This window comes from Bos mutus, chromosome X, assembly GCF_027580195.1.
Source record: "Bos mutus isolate GX-2022 chromosome X, NWIPB_WYAK_1.1, whole genome shotgun sequence".
Lineage (NCBI taxonomy): Eukaryota > Metazoa > Chordata > Mammalia > Artiodactyla > Bovidae > Bos > Bos mutus.
Genome location: NC_091646.1, coordinates 109000574 through 109020167, shown reverse-complemented (window position 1 = coordinate 109020167; position 19594 = coordinate 109000574). Strand labels below are relative to the sequence as shown.

At 42.1% G+C, this 19594-nt stretch overlaps 1 protein-coding gene across 1 annotated transcript in view; it reads left to right on the top strand.

Annotated features, from left to right (window-relative positions):
• GUCY2F (guanylate cyclase 2F, retinal) overlaps nt 1–10719 on the top strand; it is a 90879-nt gene extending 80160 nt beyond the window's left edge. The window contains exons 15-18 of the mRNA XM_005905768.3: nt 922–1020; nt 4132–4226; nt 10450–10538; nt 10632–10719. Coding sequence (XP_005905830.2) covers nt 922–1020; nt 4132–4226; nt 10450–10538; nt 10632–10719 — 371 coding nt within the window. The remainder of the gene's footprint in view (nt 1–921; nt 1021–4131; nt 4227–10449; nt 10539–10631) is intronic.
• Nucleotides 10720–19594: the final 8875 nt, after the last annotated feature.

The window sequence follows — 19594 nt, the reverse complement described above, 5'->3', positions numbered from 1 at the left end:
TTGCAGGCAGATTCTTTACCATCTGAGCGACCAGGGAAGCCTTCTCTAACTCAGGAAACAGCAAAAAGATAATGCTGAACAATTTTCACTTAGAACAGAGAACAGAAAGGTGAAGTTGGAGACATTTCTAGATCTTTTTGAACTAGATTTTCAGTATGGTTGCTGAAATTTCTTTCAAGTAATGTTCATTCTCTGAACACTTAGCATGGTTGTATTAAAATGTAAAAGCAAAAACCATTCTTAGGGCAAATAGAAAATATTCTCAGATTGTCTGTATATACTACCCTTCTGGAGAAGGAAATGGCAACCCACTCCAGTATTCTTGCCTGAAGAATCCCATGGATGGAGGAGCTTGGTAGGCTACAGTCCACGGGGTCACAGAGTCGGACACGACTGAGTGACTTCACTTTTCACTTTCCATGCTCCTAACACAAATGATTGAATGTCAACTATACTTCTTTTCAGATTTTCCAACTGTCTTAGCAATAATTCTCTTTATAGACACAATTTGGGAGACAGATAGCCCCCTGGATACCTCCTTCCAACCCTAAGGCACAATAAAGACTCACATTTTTCCCTTGAAACAAACATGCTTGGATCCTGAATCCCTGCCCAGGCTTTCCTGATTGGGTTTAATGCTTGGTTGTCCCTACTGACAGATATAAGCATCTTGGGTGTAACTGTTACTTGGAACAAAGGCATCAATCAGAAGGGTAATCATTTCTGCATTGTCATAAATTTGTTTTCTTGTAGGGCAAAGAATGCATTACTCACCAAAAGACTTCCTTCAGAGTCCCAGAGCTATTTACTGGCAACTTTATTCTTTCATGTAGCTACATTCATTCCCTTGGCAGTGTCCCTCTATTAGCATTGGAGTCATACCTGTTGACTATAATCCTGATTACCTGTGTTCCTCTATAGGGCCGGTTGTTGCTGGAGTGGTGGGCCTCACTATGCCCAGATACTGCTTGTTTGGAGATACTGTGAACACAGCTTCTCGGATGGAATCAACAGGGTTACGTGAGTACCTCTAGAGGGATGAATGGGATGGTAATCTCCTGCTACTGGGAAAGTGATTCTTCCTCAAGAGAGGGGAAACAAAGCAGAGAGATGTTTGAATGTTTCAAAGAATTATTAAAAGGTAATTTGAGAATCTTAAGGGGATGTAACACACAGGTTTTTGTCTCTAATGGCAAACCAGTAGGGGGTGATGTTGGACTGAGCATGTACCTTTCTTGTTTTAGAAATTAAGCTGTAGCTAGGTGACACTGAAACAGCCAGAAATTTGATCAAAACAACAACAACAAAATCCTTTGGGTAAAGGAAAAAATTGGTCAGCCTGGTGGGTTTGTGGGCATCATATTGAAAAAAGAAACAGGAAAGGCATTGACATTTTTTTTTTTTTTTTTTCTGAATGTTGAGTTTTTTTTTATTTTTTAATTTAAATTTATTTATTTTAATTGGAGGCTAATTACTTTACAATATTGTATTGGTTTTGCCATACATCAACATTGTTTTTTCAACTAGTTTGTAGAGACACACCCAGAGTCAACTACCTCCCAACCAGCTGATGTTTCCTGCTTTAGTCCTCTTTTGAACTAGTTAGGACCCCAGGAGTTCTGGCTTCATCAAAGCAGCCTCAATTTAGCTAGCAATAATGCTTAAATCTGAGGAGCTTAGAATTCTGAAATAATTTCAACTTGCCTGTATATAAAACTCTTAGCTTCTATCAAACCAGGTATGGTATCAAAGATGCCATTTCTCCCCCATTGCTTTGAGAAGAAAACTATACAAACCATTATGCTATTTGTCTGTGGCTGGCAACACTTTCTTGTTTATTTCCTATCACTCCTAAGGCAATGTCAGAATCACAATGTGCTTTACCTATATCATAGTTAGACAAAGTGATTTATTCAAGCTAGTATAAAAAAACAGAGACAACAATAGATTTTATATACAGTTTTCATGGATTACATATTAGAAAAAATCACTTAAGCCCTTAGCAGCCCTGGCTCTGACAGCTACTAAGCAAGACAAGCTCTTCTCAAACTTCAGCAGTGTATGCAACCTAGTCCCTGATGATACGGTAGCCTATATCACAGTGGGTGGTGCCCTGTCTGACCCCACGTCTCATCACTCATGTGCCGAAACAGACTTGTACAATAGGTCCAGTCTTAGTCAATCTAGCCCGTGCAGCCATGATAAAGGAGGCAGCACGGAACTTAGAAGCTGTTGTCAGAATAAATTTTCTGACATCTGGCAAAGTCTTCAAATGTCGCAGACATGGCAGAGGCCATGGGAGTAGTCATCCAGGAACTGCTGCATGCATGTAACTTTGCTCTGGAAGTGCAACCCAGGAGGAAGTGAAACTGGCACAGTACGCTGGACTGATGTAAGCCTGTAGAACAGTGAAGTCATATTCTGGTCTGCACTAGGGAAGCTCCACACATTTCATGTTGGAAATACAGAATTGAGAGTGGAAAGTAGATTTTCAGATTCAGTCAGCACCTTGTCCAGTGATCAGATGGGAAGTAGAAAATGGAATGAATCATGCACAGCAGATGTATATGAAGCACTGACTCTGTAAGGAAGGCATTGTGAGGGGTATAGAGAAGTATACATATGTAGTCCCTGTACTACAGAAACTGGTTAGAGTGCTTTTCTGGAAGCTAATGACTGTGACTGAAACATGACATTAAGTGCTACTCCTGACTGAAGACCTGTAAAGAGGTAGCTTCTAAGTTCGTGTTGGATATGAGATTAGGACGCATCATAGGTCTATTTAAAAAAAAAATCAGTTTCATCAACACCTCTTTTATGCTCAGTTGAATCTACTGATTCTGAAATGGAAGTGAGTAGTGACCCAGCCCTGGAGTGATCTTCCTTGCCACATGACTGGATGGTGGTTGGAATCAGCTATCTTTCTGTGTTGAACTGTGTGTTCCCCATCAGTAGGATTATTCTATTGAGATATTCCCTCATGACTAGATGCTAGTGGAATGTCACACATAGTGCTAGCTAGGGACACACTAGGTGACTTTTAAGAACCATTTGGAGTGGAGGTTTGGGGATGGCCATGAAGTAGTGATGAAGACACAAATGACAATACTGAGCTGTCAAGAGAAGGAAAGTCATTGAAGAAGACAGCAGAAATTTCTCGCGGTTCTTTTCACTCATGCCATGCTACTCGGATTGTACTCAGATTATAAAGGAATTATTGGGAACATTGTAAATCAATTATATTCCAACAAAAAATAATAAATGAAAGAAAAAGAATTATTAAGTTAGCCGATAAGTTTTCCACTAGATCTTATGCAAAGACCTGAACGAACTTTTTGGCCAGCCTCAATACTTGTCTCAGGTGTGTGTTGAACTGTCTTGGACTTTTATTGACTACTCAGCCTGAACAAGATCTTACTTCATGGGAAGACAGTTTTCAGGACAGTTAAGGATCCTACCTCAGTTAAATGATTGCTCTTCACCAAAGAATTACACTTAATTTCTGAACAGACGTTGTAGTCATAGTTCCCCAGTCTCTTATCCTAAGTTGGTATTAGTTGGAAAATCATTCATTCATGTGTGTACACAGCTAGAGGCATCTGCCAAAAAGACAGCTATGGATGTAGTCACCACACAATGCTGGCAGAGGTCTTGGGACATTTCTCATTGATGTCTCATTTTAAGTACAGCAGTGTTGAAAGGTAGTTGGATGGATGTGTGTGGAAAAGATACCCTTTTGTCTCTTAAGTATGATATGCCAACCTTGAGGGTTCAGCCCCAGCAGCAGCCTGTGAGACTGTAACTCCCCTCAGAGGAGGTAACGTTTCAGCTGAGGGCAAGTAGTGGTTGCTGTTTTCTTCATCTCAATCATTTCTATTGCATGGTCTTTAATCTGAGATAGTGTCTAGGAGGCTGATAGGTGCTATAGCTAATGCTTTATTTGGGCCTGGTGAGGAAGACCATTCCTTCCCCTTACCTCCTCCTGTGAAACCCTAACTAAAGCGTACTCTCTCTCTCAGGGAATTTGCTTAGGGTCTCGTCCATTTAGAAGTGGGAGCATTTATGACATTAATATCCTCTCACTGATTTTACCTGAAAGGACCCAAAGTCATGCCTCTCTTGCTTTTACAGCTTATCGCATTCATGTCAGTCATAGCACAGTGACAATTCTTCGAACCCTGGGTGAAGGCTATGAAGTGGAGCTTCGAGGAAGAACAGAGCTCAAGGTATAATGTCCTTTTGTTTTCTGAGTCAAACCACTTGGACACACCTGCTTCTGGAGAGGTCATGGTCTGCTGAAAGAGTTTATCTGGGTGTCAGAGCTGTAATTCAGGCAGAATTCTCAATTCCATGTGTGGTTCTGCAAAGATCATTCCCTTTGCCTCAGTTTTCATCTCTTTAAAATATGGCTGCAGTGAGAAGTATCGTTAAAATTCCCTCTGCATTTTTCAGACTGTGAGTTGCATTTTTCTCTCTTAAAAAATTGCCCAGAATTTTGCAGTATTATTTACATTGTCTAACTTCCATCTCATTTAATATCTGGCAGTGCCAGGTGTTGTTCAATAAACTACACTACTGGAGATTTTGGATTTTCTGTCCATTGGCTTGGTGGCCCTCCTTTTGCATTTTTCATCCACAACATTGATCCCCTGTGTACAGAGAAGCTTTATCTATTTCCCCAAGGACCAAGAAGAATGAAGCCAGTTCTGATGAAAGACAAACAGCACCTTTTCTTTGTGAGGACTATCACTTGATCTAGGATTCAGGATTAGACTAATATCTCTTTTTCTTTTTCACCATTTCCACTGGATTCTTTTCATCTTCCTCTGGATGGCCCTAGGGCCCCAGGTGGTCCCAACTGTAAGAGACTCTAGAGATTTGATCATTTAACTCCTTCAAATTTCAGATGAAGAGCCAAGGCCCAAAATGGTAAAATAATTTGATCAGGGTTACATAGTCAATTGATAGGCAGAGTCAAGCCATAACCCAGGAAGCCTGACTTCTCCTTCATTAATAACAATGTTTATTTATTTATTTTTGTCTGTGCTAGGTCTTTGTCACTTTCTCTAGTTGTGGCGAGTTGGGGCTACTCTTCATTGCAGCATGTGGGCTTTTCATTTCAGTGGCTCCTCTTGTGTAGCATGGGGTCTAGGGCATGTGGGGTCAGTAGTTGAGGCTCCCCAGCTCTAGAACACAGGCTCAATAGTTGTGGTACATGGCCTTAGTTGCCCTTCTGCTTGTGGGATCTTCCCAGACCAGAGATCGAACCCATGTCTCCTGCACTGGCAGGCAAATTCTTTTCCACTGAGCTACCAGGGAAGCCCTAGTAGTCTTTCTATGTTACCATTGTGCATGAAAATTGTTTTCTCAGTGATTATTCTCTGTGTTTAGTTGCTCAGTCATGTCTGACTCTTTGTGACCCCAGGGACTATAGCCTACCAGGCTCCTCTGTCCATGGGGATTCTCCAGGCAAGAATACTGGAGTGGGTTGCCATTCCTTCCTCCCAGGGGATCTTCCCAACCCAGGGATCGAACCCAGGTCTCCCTCATTGCAGGCAGATTCTTTACTGTCTGAGCCATCAAGGAAGCCCAAATCTCCGGCAAAGCAAAATCTGGGCACTGAGTGATGCGTAATTTGTTTCTGTCAGTGGTATGCCTTCCCTAGATAGTTGCAATTTACATATAAAGGAATTTCAGAAGTCAAAGATTGAAAGGCCTGATTATAGTTGATCAGTTAGTTCCTTCTATGGCTAATCCTAGATTGTCCCTTCCTTAATGTCTTCTAGCAGGGGGAATGGATCACTTATTAGGGGACAGAGGTTTCTTTCCCACCTCTGCAGAGAACACAAAGATATGATGGGGTGGCAATATTACATGGGAAATTAATCAAGTCACCCAAGGCTTTTGTGATCCCTCTATATATTTGGTCATTTCTCGGCAGAGGAGGACAAAGGTGGCTTGGTTTCCCTGAAGTGCTTGCCTCCCTATGTTACTAGACACAAATTCCCTCATTTAAGAGAGAACTTAAGGACTGAAGAGGTGCCACTTTATGCAACTGAAAAGGAAAAATATGCCTTCACCGCCTCCCCCCCGCCAATTTTTATCGCCTCCCCCCATACTGGTTAGGAGTAATCACAACTTTGGGTGGTTCATAGACAAAAGCAGGACTACTTCAAAAGGGCCCTTTGCAACTTCATAGTTTCCCCTATCCCAGGGAATGTGGAGGAAGAGGCAGCGAGAGGCTGCCCCCTAAGGCCAGCCACATCAGGCCTTGGTTATTGGGTTATCAGGGGCTTCCTGAGGAAGAGAGATTGAGAGGGAGATACTGAGAGAGAAGAAGTGAGAGTGCCCCAGGGGAAAGGAAGGGCCAGTGAGAAGAAAGATAAGGATGGGAAGTAAGACCCAAAGGAAGGAAGGAAGAAGAGGGGAGATATTTTCTGTCTCTGAGCCTCCACCTCCCCACCAGGGAAAGATATTGACTATCACCTAGTAGGGACTGGGGGACAGAGGATTCCTTGTCCCTTGAGGATATGCAATATATTTCAGCATACTTCAGAAACTCTGTTTCAACATTTCCACCCCTCATCCACTCTGTGCTGCTGGAAAGCATGAATTGCTCTAGTACATGGCTCAGAAGGACCACATTTGATGGGGAGCCAGGTATGATTTCAAAGTTGATGGCCAAAAACATCCTCTCCTTCCAGCTGGCTGATGCTTAAAATTCCTCCATCAGAGCCTCTTCTCTTAAGCTCAAGGCTTGGATCCATCATCAACAACACTCTCCCCCGCCAACCCCATCCCCTCTCCATTGGAGTGATGACGCTTTACGTTGTTTCTCTTAGTGGGATCAAAGATGTGGGTTGGATTGGCTGAGAGAAGAAAACACAGAGCAGTTGAGTAATTGGGTGGGTGAGGGGTACAAAGAGAGACACCAAAATAAGGAAGCTTAGAAGACACATTGAGAGATGAGAAGCTCATGCTGTCTAGGAAGTTGTCCCACTGTCCACTCCAACCCCCTCTTGTATTGTGCTTAGTTGCTCAGTCGTGTCCAACTCTTTGCGACCCCATGAACTGTAGCCTACCAGGATCCTCTGTCCATGGGGATTCTCCAGGCAAGAATACTGGAGTGGGTTGCCATGCCCTCCTCCAGGGGATCCTCCCAACTCAGAGATCGAACCCAGGTCTCCCGCATTGCAGGCAGATTCTTAATTGTCTGAGCCACCAGGGAAGCCTAGGAATACTGGAGTGGGTAGCCTATCACTTCTCCAGGGGATATTTCTGACCCAGGAATCAAACCAGGGTCTCCTGCATTGCAGGCAGATTCTTTACCAGCTGAGCTACCACACTGGCACAAAAATCATCAGTGCTTAACTGGCTATTTCTGTTTTTTTGCAGTATTTTTCTCCAAGTAGCCTGGTGATAAATCATCTTATTACCTCTTCTCTTACATGAATGAGTTCTGCTTCACTTATCATTTTTCTGACAAGTTTGAAGCTCCTTGCTGAGACTTTGTATATGTCTAGGCTTATCACATGCTTTTGCCAGGGTGTCTCAGGTAGATTTACATTCTAAAAAGATTTTCCCAAATGGTTGTTCTCAGGTGGTTTCTGTTGTCTTTGCCAGAGGTGGACATTTACACACCAGCAATTGAGCTAAGAAGTAATGAAGTTGCACTGACAGAGTCATGATGGTCAGAAGGTCTGGTCTGTAATTCTTGTCCCATCGATGACTCAGTGTGTGACATTGAACAAGTAACTTCATCTTCCCTGTGCTTCCATTTCTCAACATAGAGGCCTCTTCTGACCTGTGGTTATCAGGAAGCTCATTAATCACAAGCTTTAAAATTACCAACAGTTGCTTTTTGGTCGCTAGACCTGCCCCTTGACTCCAGTGTGTGGGAAAAGCTATACAGTGGAGAGGGAAGAACATTTAAACTTTGGAGTCTACGTGTTAACTAGACTTATGTTGTGATCCTGAAACTAACATAATTGTTTGTTGTTCAGTCGCTCAGTCGCTCTTTGTGACCCCATGGACTGCAGCAAACTTGGCTTCCCTGTTCTTCACTATGTTATGTGTTAATTCCACCTCAATAAAATATAGAAAATCATAGTAAAAAATAAATAAAGTTTATAGTCTAGCAGAGTTGGGATCAAAGTCCCACCTATGCCAAGTCATTTTATAATCATAAACAAGGGCCCCATTTGCAGAATGAAGTTAATAATAAACCTGTTTTCCGAGTTTTTATGAGGATTAAATAAGACAGGAGATGTCTTTAAAGTGTCGGGCCAAAGGAAGGTGCTATTATTTGGGAGATCTCTGGGACTGCCTAGGGATTGATGCTGAGTCAAAGAGTTCGCTTTAGGCTTTAGTTGTTGCTTACTTGTTTCCCCAGTCTCTCTCTCTCCTTTCAGCAGGATTTTGGAGTAGGGTGGGTAAACAGAGAGCTAGGATTCTAAGAATTCTCCTGGATGGCCTCCAAAACCTCAGAGCACCCTTGGAACTCCCCAGCATATTCTTTGATTTGGAAGCTTGCCTGAGTCCATAACACTCCCATTCTATTTTGCAACCATTAGTTTTGGCATCCCAGCATGTCCCAGGACTCACCCAAATATCTGCACAGTCCTGGCATCTGCAAAAGTTCCCTTGGGTATTGGCATGCTGTCCTGATAGCTTCTAGAGCTCAAGAAAAACAGTAGACTACGGCTGGGGCTTGGGGTCAAGTTTTGAGAGTATGTTTTACCAAAGCGAGGTCCAATGACACCATGAGTATTCCAAATACCCAAGGGATTAGAGTGCCAGCGAATGGAATAGTCTCTGTTTATTGAGCACCTATTCTATATGAGATGCTGAGCTAGATTCTGTGAGGAAAAGAAACTGCTTAAAAGGCAGAAGAGTTGGGCTTCTGTTTAGGGCCCAAGACGTGGCCTGATAGTTGTTTTTATTTAACTATACTGTGAGCTCCTTGAGGACAGATCCATCTCTGTATTTTCAGCCCAGGCACTATGAGGGTGAAATAAATTTAAGAATGAGTGATATGAGCATATTTTCAAGTTGCTCACTTCTTCTGGTCCCAAATAGTTCAATTATGTGAGCTTAGGGTGGGTTGGCTGTCTGTTCAGGGAGTTTGGGCTGTTGTGGTGTTCTCTTCCTCATAGAGGGCTCGCTCAGTCTTGAACCAAATATTTGTGAAAAGTTTTGAGATTCTCCAATTAAATATGCTAATAATTATTATGGTTGTTGTTATGATTGTTAAGGGATGAATACATGTGATACAAAATAGAGAATAATGGATTTGATATTTAAAGGGGCAAACCTAATTGGAATTTCTAAGTTAAGCAATTTAGAACTATTCCAAATAAGATCTGCTGAGAGTGAGACCATATTTCAGATTAATGAGTTGGAAACACATCCCATACTTTTCTCAGTCTTAGTAAACACATTTTCCCCTTATGGATTGGGGGAATTGGGAGGACAGACAAAACAGAATTGAAAGGAGGAGAGAGAACCATGTTGTTGAGGAGGACTGATTGAAGAAGAAGGGATGGTAGGGCAGGGGCAGAAAATGTGGCTCTTTTGAAGTCATCACTCAGGCTCTGGGGCAATGAACTTGAGTTTACATTTGCTTTCTCTTCTCAGACCTGTGGTTCTTGACAATCGACTAGTGGGGCTGTAGGTGGAGGCCTCCCTGGGGTCTCTCTCTAACTGTAAGACTCCCTTGGCAGGAAGAAAAGAAACACTGCAGAATGCAGACTTCTCAAAGCAGCCAGGATGCCCTGGGCTTAAGAACCAAGTTGCATGGTGTGCTTTCCATTTTTATTCCCTTTTTGGTTTTTGTGAGAGCCATTGGATGGTGGAGGGTTGGGGGGAGGTGGACTCTGAATGTATGTACTCTGGATACAAAAGACAACGGGTTGACTCATGCCAAAAGATCAGGGCAAAAATGACAGACAAAATCTTCGATTGAACATACAGTTCTTTGGTAGCTGTGAAGCAAAACAGCCACATATTCCCAAAGATGGAGCTGTGTGGCGGCGGGTAGGCAAACATCTGGATGACAACTTGAAATGCTGTTTGCTTTTCATCTAGCTGCGGTGGCAGCTTATGGAGCTTGTCTGTGTGTGTGTGTGTGTGTTAGTTGCTCAGTCATGTCCAACTCTTTGCAACCTCATAGACCACAGCCCACCAGCTCTCCAACCCCCCCCCCCCCCGTCCATGGGATTCTCCAGGCAAGAACACTGGGTTGCCATTTCCATGTCTGAGCCTTGGGTATATATGACAAAGAAGCCGTATTGGAAGGAAGATGCCAGGGAGTGGGGACAAGGGGAAAACAGAGGCAGTTTCTGAGCCAAATGGAATGTTTGTAGACATTCCATTCCTATTGACCAGAAAGACTTCTTTAGAAAAATTGGTTATAGTACCTTTAAGATTTTCCATCTTTTCTCTAATAAGGGCAAAGGCACAGAAGAGACCTTCTGGCTGGTTGGGAAAAAGGGCTTCACGAAGCCCCTTCCTGTGCCCCCACCAGTGGGCAAAGATGGGTAAGTGGAGATCACACTTAATTAGCATCTTTCCATGCCCCTCTCTGCCACATCCTCTTCGCTAACTATTTTTGTGTTGCTCCTGCTCCATAGGCAAGTGGGCCATGGCCTTCAATCAGTAGAGATTGCAGCCTTCCAAAGAAGAAAAGCAGAAAAGCAGCTGGTGAGAAACAAGCCATAAGGTAATGGCCAGCAGGGAAACAGAGCCCAGAAGCTGGCCAGACTTTCAAAGCTGGGGCTCCCTTTGGCATGGGTGCCAGTGTCAGCTTACACTCTGTGGGCAGAGTGTGATGGAGCTGGCGAAATTCCAAGCTCCCCTGAGTTGTGCAAAAACCTTGTGAGGAGGCCTGTTGCAGAGCGAGCTGCCTCAGAGGGAGGTTGGCTGCCCCAGCCTGAGAGATATCCTCGCCTCCTGCGCTGATACAGTGTTTGAATGTTAACAAGGCTGGCCTTGTTATCCAGTTCTCAGGCAGGTGCACCCATCTCTCTCATTGTCCAGCACCTGGGCCACGTGGTGAGCCACCTCAGGCCTTTAGAGATACTCTTCTATCTAAGCCACACAGCAAGACGCTTATGTCCTTTCCTCTGGCGCCCTGCCCGATTGCTTCTGAGGTTGGTCTTGCCAACCAAAATAAGACTGGCAACTTCTTAACTGCCTGGCTTGAATTCAGGACAATTTCCTTCATCTCTTCTCCCTGACAAGAAGGGTATCATTCCCAAGCAAAAAACAACAGACCAATTATCAAGGATTCTCCCTCATGTATCTCTCTCGGAGGACTCCAGTGCCTTATTGGGCTCCTGTCAGTGTCTCTTCTCTTATCTTGCTTTCTTATTCCCTCTTTCATGGAGACACTGACCCTCAGACCATCGCTCCCTCCACATAGCCTTGGAAATCACAAGATTCTGAAGTAAATGTTACAGTGTCTCCACACACTCCTGTTTCCTTATCTTTTTAAACGTGTTCCAGAATAATCACAATTCTAGCTGCTATACAACGACCAAAGGCCATACACTTCCTCTATTCCCAGTGGCCTCTGTTGACTTTGTCCGCCATTGATAACTGCTTTTCTCCTAAGAAAGCCAAGGTATCCTCATTTCTGTGATGATCACAGGTACCCTCTCTGAGTTATAACGTTTATGCTTCAGAAATCTTCTATACTGAGCACATGGCTGCCCTGTAGCCTGCACCACCCTCTGCCACCCTGCTACCTGGACCTGGGCTCTGTTCTTTTCTGATGACCAGTACAAGCAGATAAGCAACTGGTCTTTGTCTCTCTGACTCTCTCTCACAGCAGAAAAGGGTTTGGAAGCTCTTGAAGGGTTTTTTTTCCCTTTGGTAGGGTGGCATGGGCATTGGAGGTACTGTACAAGAACCTATGCCTTCCTAAGAATGTGTTGGAGTTGGCAGCAGAAAACACTGCAGCAGGCTTACCATCATTGGCTGTGTGCTGGGTAGTGCTTTCCCAGCATTGCAGCTGGGTGTGACTGAGGTCATTTACACTCACTCATCTGGGTCCCCTTGCTAGAGGGGAAGATGCTGTGGGCTGTGAGTCTATGGGACAGATTGAAGCCAGTTGGCTCAAAAGTGAATTTGACTACTGGCCTCATTAGCATGGGCTTCCCTGGTGGCTCGGTGGTAAAGAATCTGCCTGCAATACAGGAGATACGAGTTTGATCCCTGGGTTGGGAAGATCCCCTGGAGAAGGGTATGTCTACCCACTCCAGTATTCTTGCCTGGAGAATCCCATGAACAGAGGAGCCTGGTGGGATACAGTCCACAGGGTTGCAAAGAGTCGGACACGACTTAGTGACTGAGCAGGCACACACTCATTAGCACTTGGGCTTTAATTAGCATGTTAATTGACCACAATGGCCTTGTCAGGTTGTGCAAATCACAAAATCCTCAAAAAGAGCAGCCCCAATAAATTTTAGAAGGCTTGACCTAAATCCCAGGGTTCCCAGACATTTCACTTACCTCTCATTAAATGTTCTATGTTGCTATCACCCAGTAACACCACTTATTCCAGAATGTTTCTAACTTTTTATGACTTTTCAGGTTGACCCTTAGTGAGATAGACCCAACTTATTAAAGACCTGCAAGACCATGGGAGCCATTGAGGAGAAACTTGAAAACCTTTAGAGAGCACTGTGGTGTCAGACACTGTGGGAGGAAAGATCCTGAGAAAGGGGGTATAACTTTGGTGAACTGACTACAGGACTTGCCTTTCAGTCTGTGCCCTGCTCTCTACTATAGCTCCTTCCTCTTGTCCTCCAATATCTACCATTTCCTAAAACTTCCTTGAGGTTATTACTTTATCTGTTTACTTTCCCTTAAATTTCATCAACTGTGGTTCATGTGGGATTGACAAGCCTCCTCTTAGATATACCATTAGTTAAGTGTTGCTCATTCTTGTCCAACTCTTTGCAACCCCACGGACTGCAGCCTGCCAGGCTGCTCTGTCCTTGGGATTCTCCAGGCAAAAATACTACGGTGGGGAGCCAGTCTCTCCTCCAGGGGATCTTCCCAACCCAGGGATCAAACCCAGGTCTCCTGCATTGCTGGCAGATTCTTTACCATCTGAGCCACCAGGGAAGCCCAGATAAACCATAGACATGCCTTTTGGAGAGGAAGGGGCAATTCATCTAATATTATAGTGAAGTTGAACTGAGTCTCATGCTCAGGAGGACTGGGAACTTTCATTTTCATGTGGACTAGGAGAAATGAAGAAGTTGGCAGTTTTGAAGAATGAAGGATCACAGTTGAGGTCTTGCGACGAGACAAAAGCAGTGAATCCCTAGGAGATGGAAGAAGGGTGAAAACAAGTATGAGGGTGGGAAAGTCTGTTTAGATTCCCCTACTTTCAAAACTTATGCTTTGGGTTTTCCTTGGACCCAAAGAATGGAAAGAAAGCATGCTTTTCCTTCTGCTCTCAAGACCTAGGACCTCCGCCAGAGAGCTAATACAACTCTGCTTCATGTGGGTTAAATCAGCCTTTGTGGACTGGCCTAGAAACCTGACCACCACATATGTAACAGCTTCCATGCAGCAAGGCATTCCAAACTCTAAATCATTGACTTATAAATGTTTAGGACACATCTCATTAGTTAATTAAGAATTACCTATACATTAATATGCCTCCTCTTTTGTGTTAAAATTGGTAAAAACAAAACAAAACAACCTTGTTAATAGCAACATTATGCAACTGTAATTATGCAGTCCTGACAAATGTAATGATGTTTATTTGTTCAACGATCCAGGCAAGTTCAGCAATTTGCAAGCTGCTGGTGGAGTAGCATGGTATTGCAGGGTTGGAAACATTCATATTGAAATCCTATGAAAGGCCTAGGATGGGGAAGGTATACTTACTCTTTCCTCTCTGTCCCACCCAGGAGTGAAGGGCTCCATGATTGGAATCTTCTCTTGGTGAGGCAATGGAAAAGCTTGCTCCAGTTCAACAAACTGATCTGCCTGGGCAAGAAATTAGTGAGCAATGTTACCTCTGAGGATGACCAATCTCTAGGGTTATTCAAGCCTAATTCTACTGAAAGGGGGCCCCTGGGAAATAACCTTAATAAGCTTTGCTCACTATACATCTATTCCCAAAAGGCCATTTGAATGTATACTACAGTGAATGTGAACCTTAAAGAAGGGCAGAGAACCACCTCCAAGTTTAGTTATTCCAGAATAGCAGGCCCTACTTGGACTAAGATAAGAAGGTCTCTATTTTCACAGAAAAAAGTAGGAGGCACTTTGTTTTCTTTTTCATTTCATTTGAATCTCTAGAAAGTATTTAATGAGCATAATTTATAACTCAGATACTATGAGATTAGTGCCAGGAAAAAAAAATCTTCCAGCAAACATACATCTGAATCCCAGTGCACTGTGACCTCAGTTGGCTGGAATGCATAGGCAGGAGGAGGGGAGAGAAGGATCTGGTTAATTGTGTTGTTTGGATAACTGAGGCTAAAAAGAAGTTCCTTTGTTTTCTGATCCTTTATTACTCAAAATCTTTCCAAAACTGTCATGGTCTCTTTTCTTGTCTAAGTAAGGAGAATTTAGGTAACATAATTGAATTGTCCTTGCTAGATAAGTAGCTCACTGGGTCTCATGGTCACATTCTGAACATTGACAGAGCAGAGAGATGCAAGAGATACTGTCAGGGTAAAAGATATAGAAGTCATAGACTGACTCAAGCAATTCCCTTAAAGTGTGGTACTTTCCTTCCCTTTTCCTGCCCACCCTGCCTTTCAAGCCCACCCTGCCCTTAAAATAAATCCCTCTGAACATTTGTTTTTACTTTCTGCTTTTAGTTTTCCAGAGTCTACTTTCAAGGGGTTGTTGGCAGTGGCTTGCCACAGTCACATGGATTGAAGCAATAAGGCTTAAGTCACAGGCATGTTTAAAATAGTTAAGCAAGCTTTTCCTCTCTTTTATTATAAAAAATAATCTCTTTATTAAAAAGCTGAACCCAAACATATCAGCTAGTAAAGCAGTTAATTCTTTTAGAACAAGCCTTTTTAAAGAAAGAAATGCCTAAGGTATAATTTGATACCTTTCTCACTAATATTTAATTTTTCCATTATCAACTCACCCTAAATCTGAGGTTAGAGTCAAAAGCTCTTCCCAGCAGATTTCCCTTAGTCTTCAGTCAAAGCACCCTTGGACTATTTCTCTCTTCACAGAAGCTCACTTCTCCCAGCCTCGGGGTGGTCTATTTACTATGCTAAAGGTCTTCAAGAGGATGCAGAAGAGGCTCAAGTTGCCTTTCAGTCTCCTTGAACTGAGTTTCTAATCCCCTTTTCTAGACATGGCAGAGGAGGAGGAGACATGACATATCATCCTCTACCTATGAAAAGCGTCAGTCCAAAACTGAACTTTTAAGGCTTCTAGAAAGAGGCAGAGCCTAAGGGAAGTTTCAAAGAAAAGTATCAACTCAAAACATGACTTGACTTCTAGAGGAGGTGCAACTGCCCTCTTCTATGAATATGGAAAGATTGGGGGGGCAAGGGAGGGGCAATGAGACTGCACCTGTAGGCACTATGGATCAGGATTCTCCTAGACATAGTCTAGTGCTTTAACCCTAGGAACTGTCTAGTCCCTGGGCTGAACATGTAAAGTGAGGACTGACCAGCCATGGTGTTTACTGAGCCATAAGATTAAGAGTGTGGTTGCTAGCTCTGGATCTAATCCTATCTACCCTTTAGTTCCCTCCTTGGTATTTCTGTAGTCCAGCATACCAGCCAAGCCTACCTTGTCTAGCCTGCTAGTCCTGTCTTGGTCGTGATCACATCTTCCTTTGCTTGATTCTATCATGAACCTCTATCTAAAATCACTCCCTCCTTTCTTGGATTCTTTTTCATTAAAGCCTTCTGCATTGACCAAAACTAAGCTTTCTTCAATTTGCCTTAGTGTTTTTAATTATTCATGGAGAAGAAAAACATTCTACTTTCAGGTACCATTTGATTTATTTAGTGGAGTATAGCCTGATTCTTGTAGACAACCAATTATTTCTCTATTCGTCTGTTGCTAATAACACAGAAGGTTGAGTTGGTGGTTAAGAGGGACCAAAATGATTTTTTTCAAAATGATGTTTTTCTAAGTAACCTATATTCATTTGTACAAAACAACTTGGAAAACAATTTAGACAAGGTTTTAAAATAGATATTTAAATTAGTTTTTTATCACATCTCCTATATCTGCTTGCTTTCTTATGATTTGCTTCTTCTCAAGATGGATTATTTGAAAAAGAAAGCCAAATGCTGATGAACTACAAGTTGGGCTCTGCTTACTTGAGGTTTTACTGTACTCTACAAATGTAACGTAACAAAATGGTCATCCCATGGGGATTATTTAAATCCATTCAGGTTTTTTTCTTTTCCTTACTGATCTCAACAGCAATATGTGTTCATTGTAGAAAATTTAGAAAACACAGAAAGGCACAAAGGAAATTAAAATTGTTTAAAATCCCTTTAGATCCTTTATTCTATTTTATCATTCCTGTGTGGGCTCACTTAATAGATTATTGCATGTTATTATAACATTCATCCATCCAAAGAACACCTGAAGTCAGTCTGATTCTCAAATTAGTCCATTTTACTTTTATTGCTAGCAGTGTTACTCTTATTTTCGACAGTAGAAGTGAATCTGTTTAGATTGTGGGCAGCTTTCAGTGATCCACTTGTTTCTTATTTCACATGGTGTAGCTAAGCAGGAGGAGATAGCAGATGGCTATCTACCTTATCTGTAACTCGGTTTACTACACAAAGCTACTCAACCAAAAAGTGTTGTCCCAAGGACTCCCATTCTGCCTACATTGTCTTAGTATAAATGATTTTATTACCCGGCTACTCATCTCATCACATTCTTGTCCTTAATCCAAGTGGAATCTACTTGCAAGGAGTGGGAGGTGGCAAACAGCCAAATGGTAATACTTCGTACACTGGGCGGTCACATCTATGTGACATCAAGCAATTGAATGTAACTTGAAAACTCGGTAAGCGTTAATTATACAAAAGGCCACAATGGATTTGTCCTTTTATTTTAGCCTCCTCTATAGCCAAAGCTGGCTGACCTAACCAAGCACATTTCCCACCTGGCTGGTTATTTTTAGCCCATTAAAATAATGAAATCTGCAATATGATTCTCTCCTACCCTTTCTCTGGTCCATGTCATCTTCTCAGGTCAAGATGATTGATAGGTAGATCACAGACATAGATACAAGGTAACTTTTAACAACATAGATCTGTTATTTGTGAGTTGTTTGGGTTTCTTTGGAGTGGTTTGTAAAAACCCTGCTATTTTACCTCTTTTCCAGTTTGGATTTGCAGCTGGCCAAGCAATAGTGAATCTCTTTCAAAGAGGCACTGAGAGCAGAGGTGACCATTAATCTATATTCTGACTTTGGATCACTGCAAATTAGATGCCACTAAAGATTTTTCAAAGGTGACCTAATTCCAAACAAATGAATGTGCACATAGAGTTATAGAGCTGGTGGGCCTTGGAGACCATCAACCCTGTTGAAATGTGGAAGAGTGTATTAGGGTCCAGAGAGGAGAAGCCATCTTCCTAAATTCTCCATCTAGTTAGGAAAAGAGGGGCTATTCTTAGAAAATCAAAAAGAGATCTGAGTTATCAAGGACAACCCCTGACCCTTAGGAACACCTCTTAGAATTCCTGGGGTAAGACCCTTAACTGTATAAATGAGCATAAGCTTGGTAGTAATACTTTGGTTTGGGGTGTTTTTGAGCTAGTTGACTGTATTGACATCAAAGTTCAGACAGAGAGAATAGCAGATTCCTTGGTCACTAAATCACCTGTATCACACAGATAGGATCTCATCCAGAGCCATACATGTTCCTAAGTTGATTTGGTCTGAGTAGATAGAAGACAAACCTCCAATTCTGTCCAGCCTCATGGATTTATTTGTAGTTGATAGCATATGGTCTTAGTTCTATTTATATAATTAAAGTCTCAGAAATACCTGAGAAGAGGCATGACTTCAGAGGACATCTTAGGGACATTTTCACTGTGCCGATCATCCAACTAAGAGCTCCAGTATATAATGAGGGAAGTCAGAGGAGAACCAAGCCTGCAAACTTCAAAGCAAGATAAGATTCAATTCTGATTACTACTGTCGACACCACCTTTCTCCTCCAGAGTCGTGAAATCTGCGTTGTGGGTACAATTCTGTACCCAGTGAGAATAGACTGGCCAGGGAGGGACTTTGACCCTGCACTTACTGGCTCCAGCTGCTTCAGGGAGATTGACCCCATCATGGGCAGTAGTCCCAGGTAAATTTCTCATGATCATGCTTTTCTGGAACGAGAGATCAAAGGAAAAGCAATTGCCCTGAGCAATTGCTTAGAATCCTCTAGGGAACTAGCTGATGGAGGTAGGTTCTTTATAAATGGCAGTATATTAACTTGACTGGGACATATTTGGTATGATTAAGAAGCAAGACCTGCTTGTTCTTTTGGGTATCCCTTGGTCCAGGAGCAATCTAGGGTCAGATTAAATTCATTGGGATGGTTGTGAGTCTGCAGAATCTGTCTCATTGATCAGATTTGAGTTGACTTGGTCACTGACCCCAAAGGACAAACGTTAACATGAAATATCTTTATTTATGTCCGTAAAGTGCAAAACTGATGGTTTGTTGTGACAGTATTCCAAAAGGGTATCATATGATGGTCATGTTACTCTAGAGAAGTAAATTTTTTCCCTCTCTGTGTATATCTCCATCTAAATTTCAGTGTACTTTTCTGGGATTAAAGTTTAGATCTTATAATTTTCTTTAACTTCCTTCTACCATTTTATGCTCTAGCCCAAACCTATTGCTTGCTCTTTCCCCTGAACTTTTCTGATTCCTTGACTTTATTCATAATTTTTCCTCTACCTGAAATTTCCTCTGGCCTTCTACCACCACAGGAGGCCAATCCTTCAACGTCTAGTCAAATATCACTTCCTCCAAAAAGCCTTGCCTGTTCCCAATAGTGATATGTCCCTATTTCTCAATTCCTGTAATAATTTTACCTGTACTTCTTTAATGGCTATATAATAGTAACTTGTTTTATAGCTATTTGTATACTTATTGTCTTTACTTGGATCTCAAGAGAAAAAAATAAATGTTACAAGCTTCTTGATGACAGGAACCATGTTCAATTCATCTTTGTACTCTGCACACTGCTTGACATATATAAAAGGCACTCAATAAATATTGGTTGTATGAATAAATGAATGTTTCTATGCCTCTCTGTGTATCTTCCCTCTATGCATTTTCATCTCTTTTCTTTTTTTATTTAATGTTTTTCTGGTATTCCCATCCATCTTTCTGTCTCCTACCACACTTCTCTCTCTGTATCTCTATATAAATATATATATATGTATAATTTAATTAACCATTATAAAAAAGCAAGATGTATTTTGTATTTGTTGTGTTTATTAAGTTAAGGTTAAATACCTTGCTTTTCATTTAAAAAGTAGTAGTGTTTTCATATTCCCGTCATAAAATTTCCAGGAGATAAATTAAGCCACATTTTCATTATGCCATTGTTGGTTA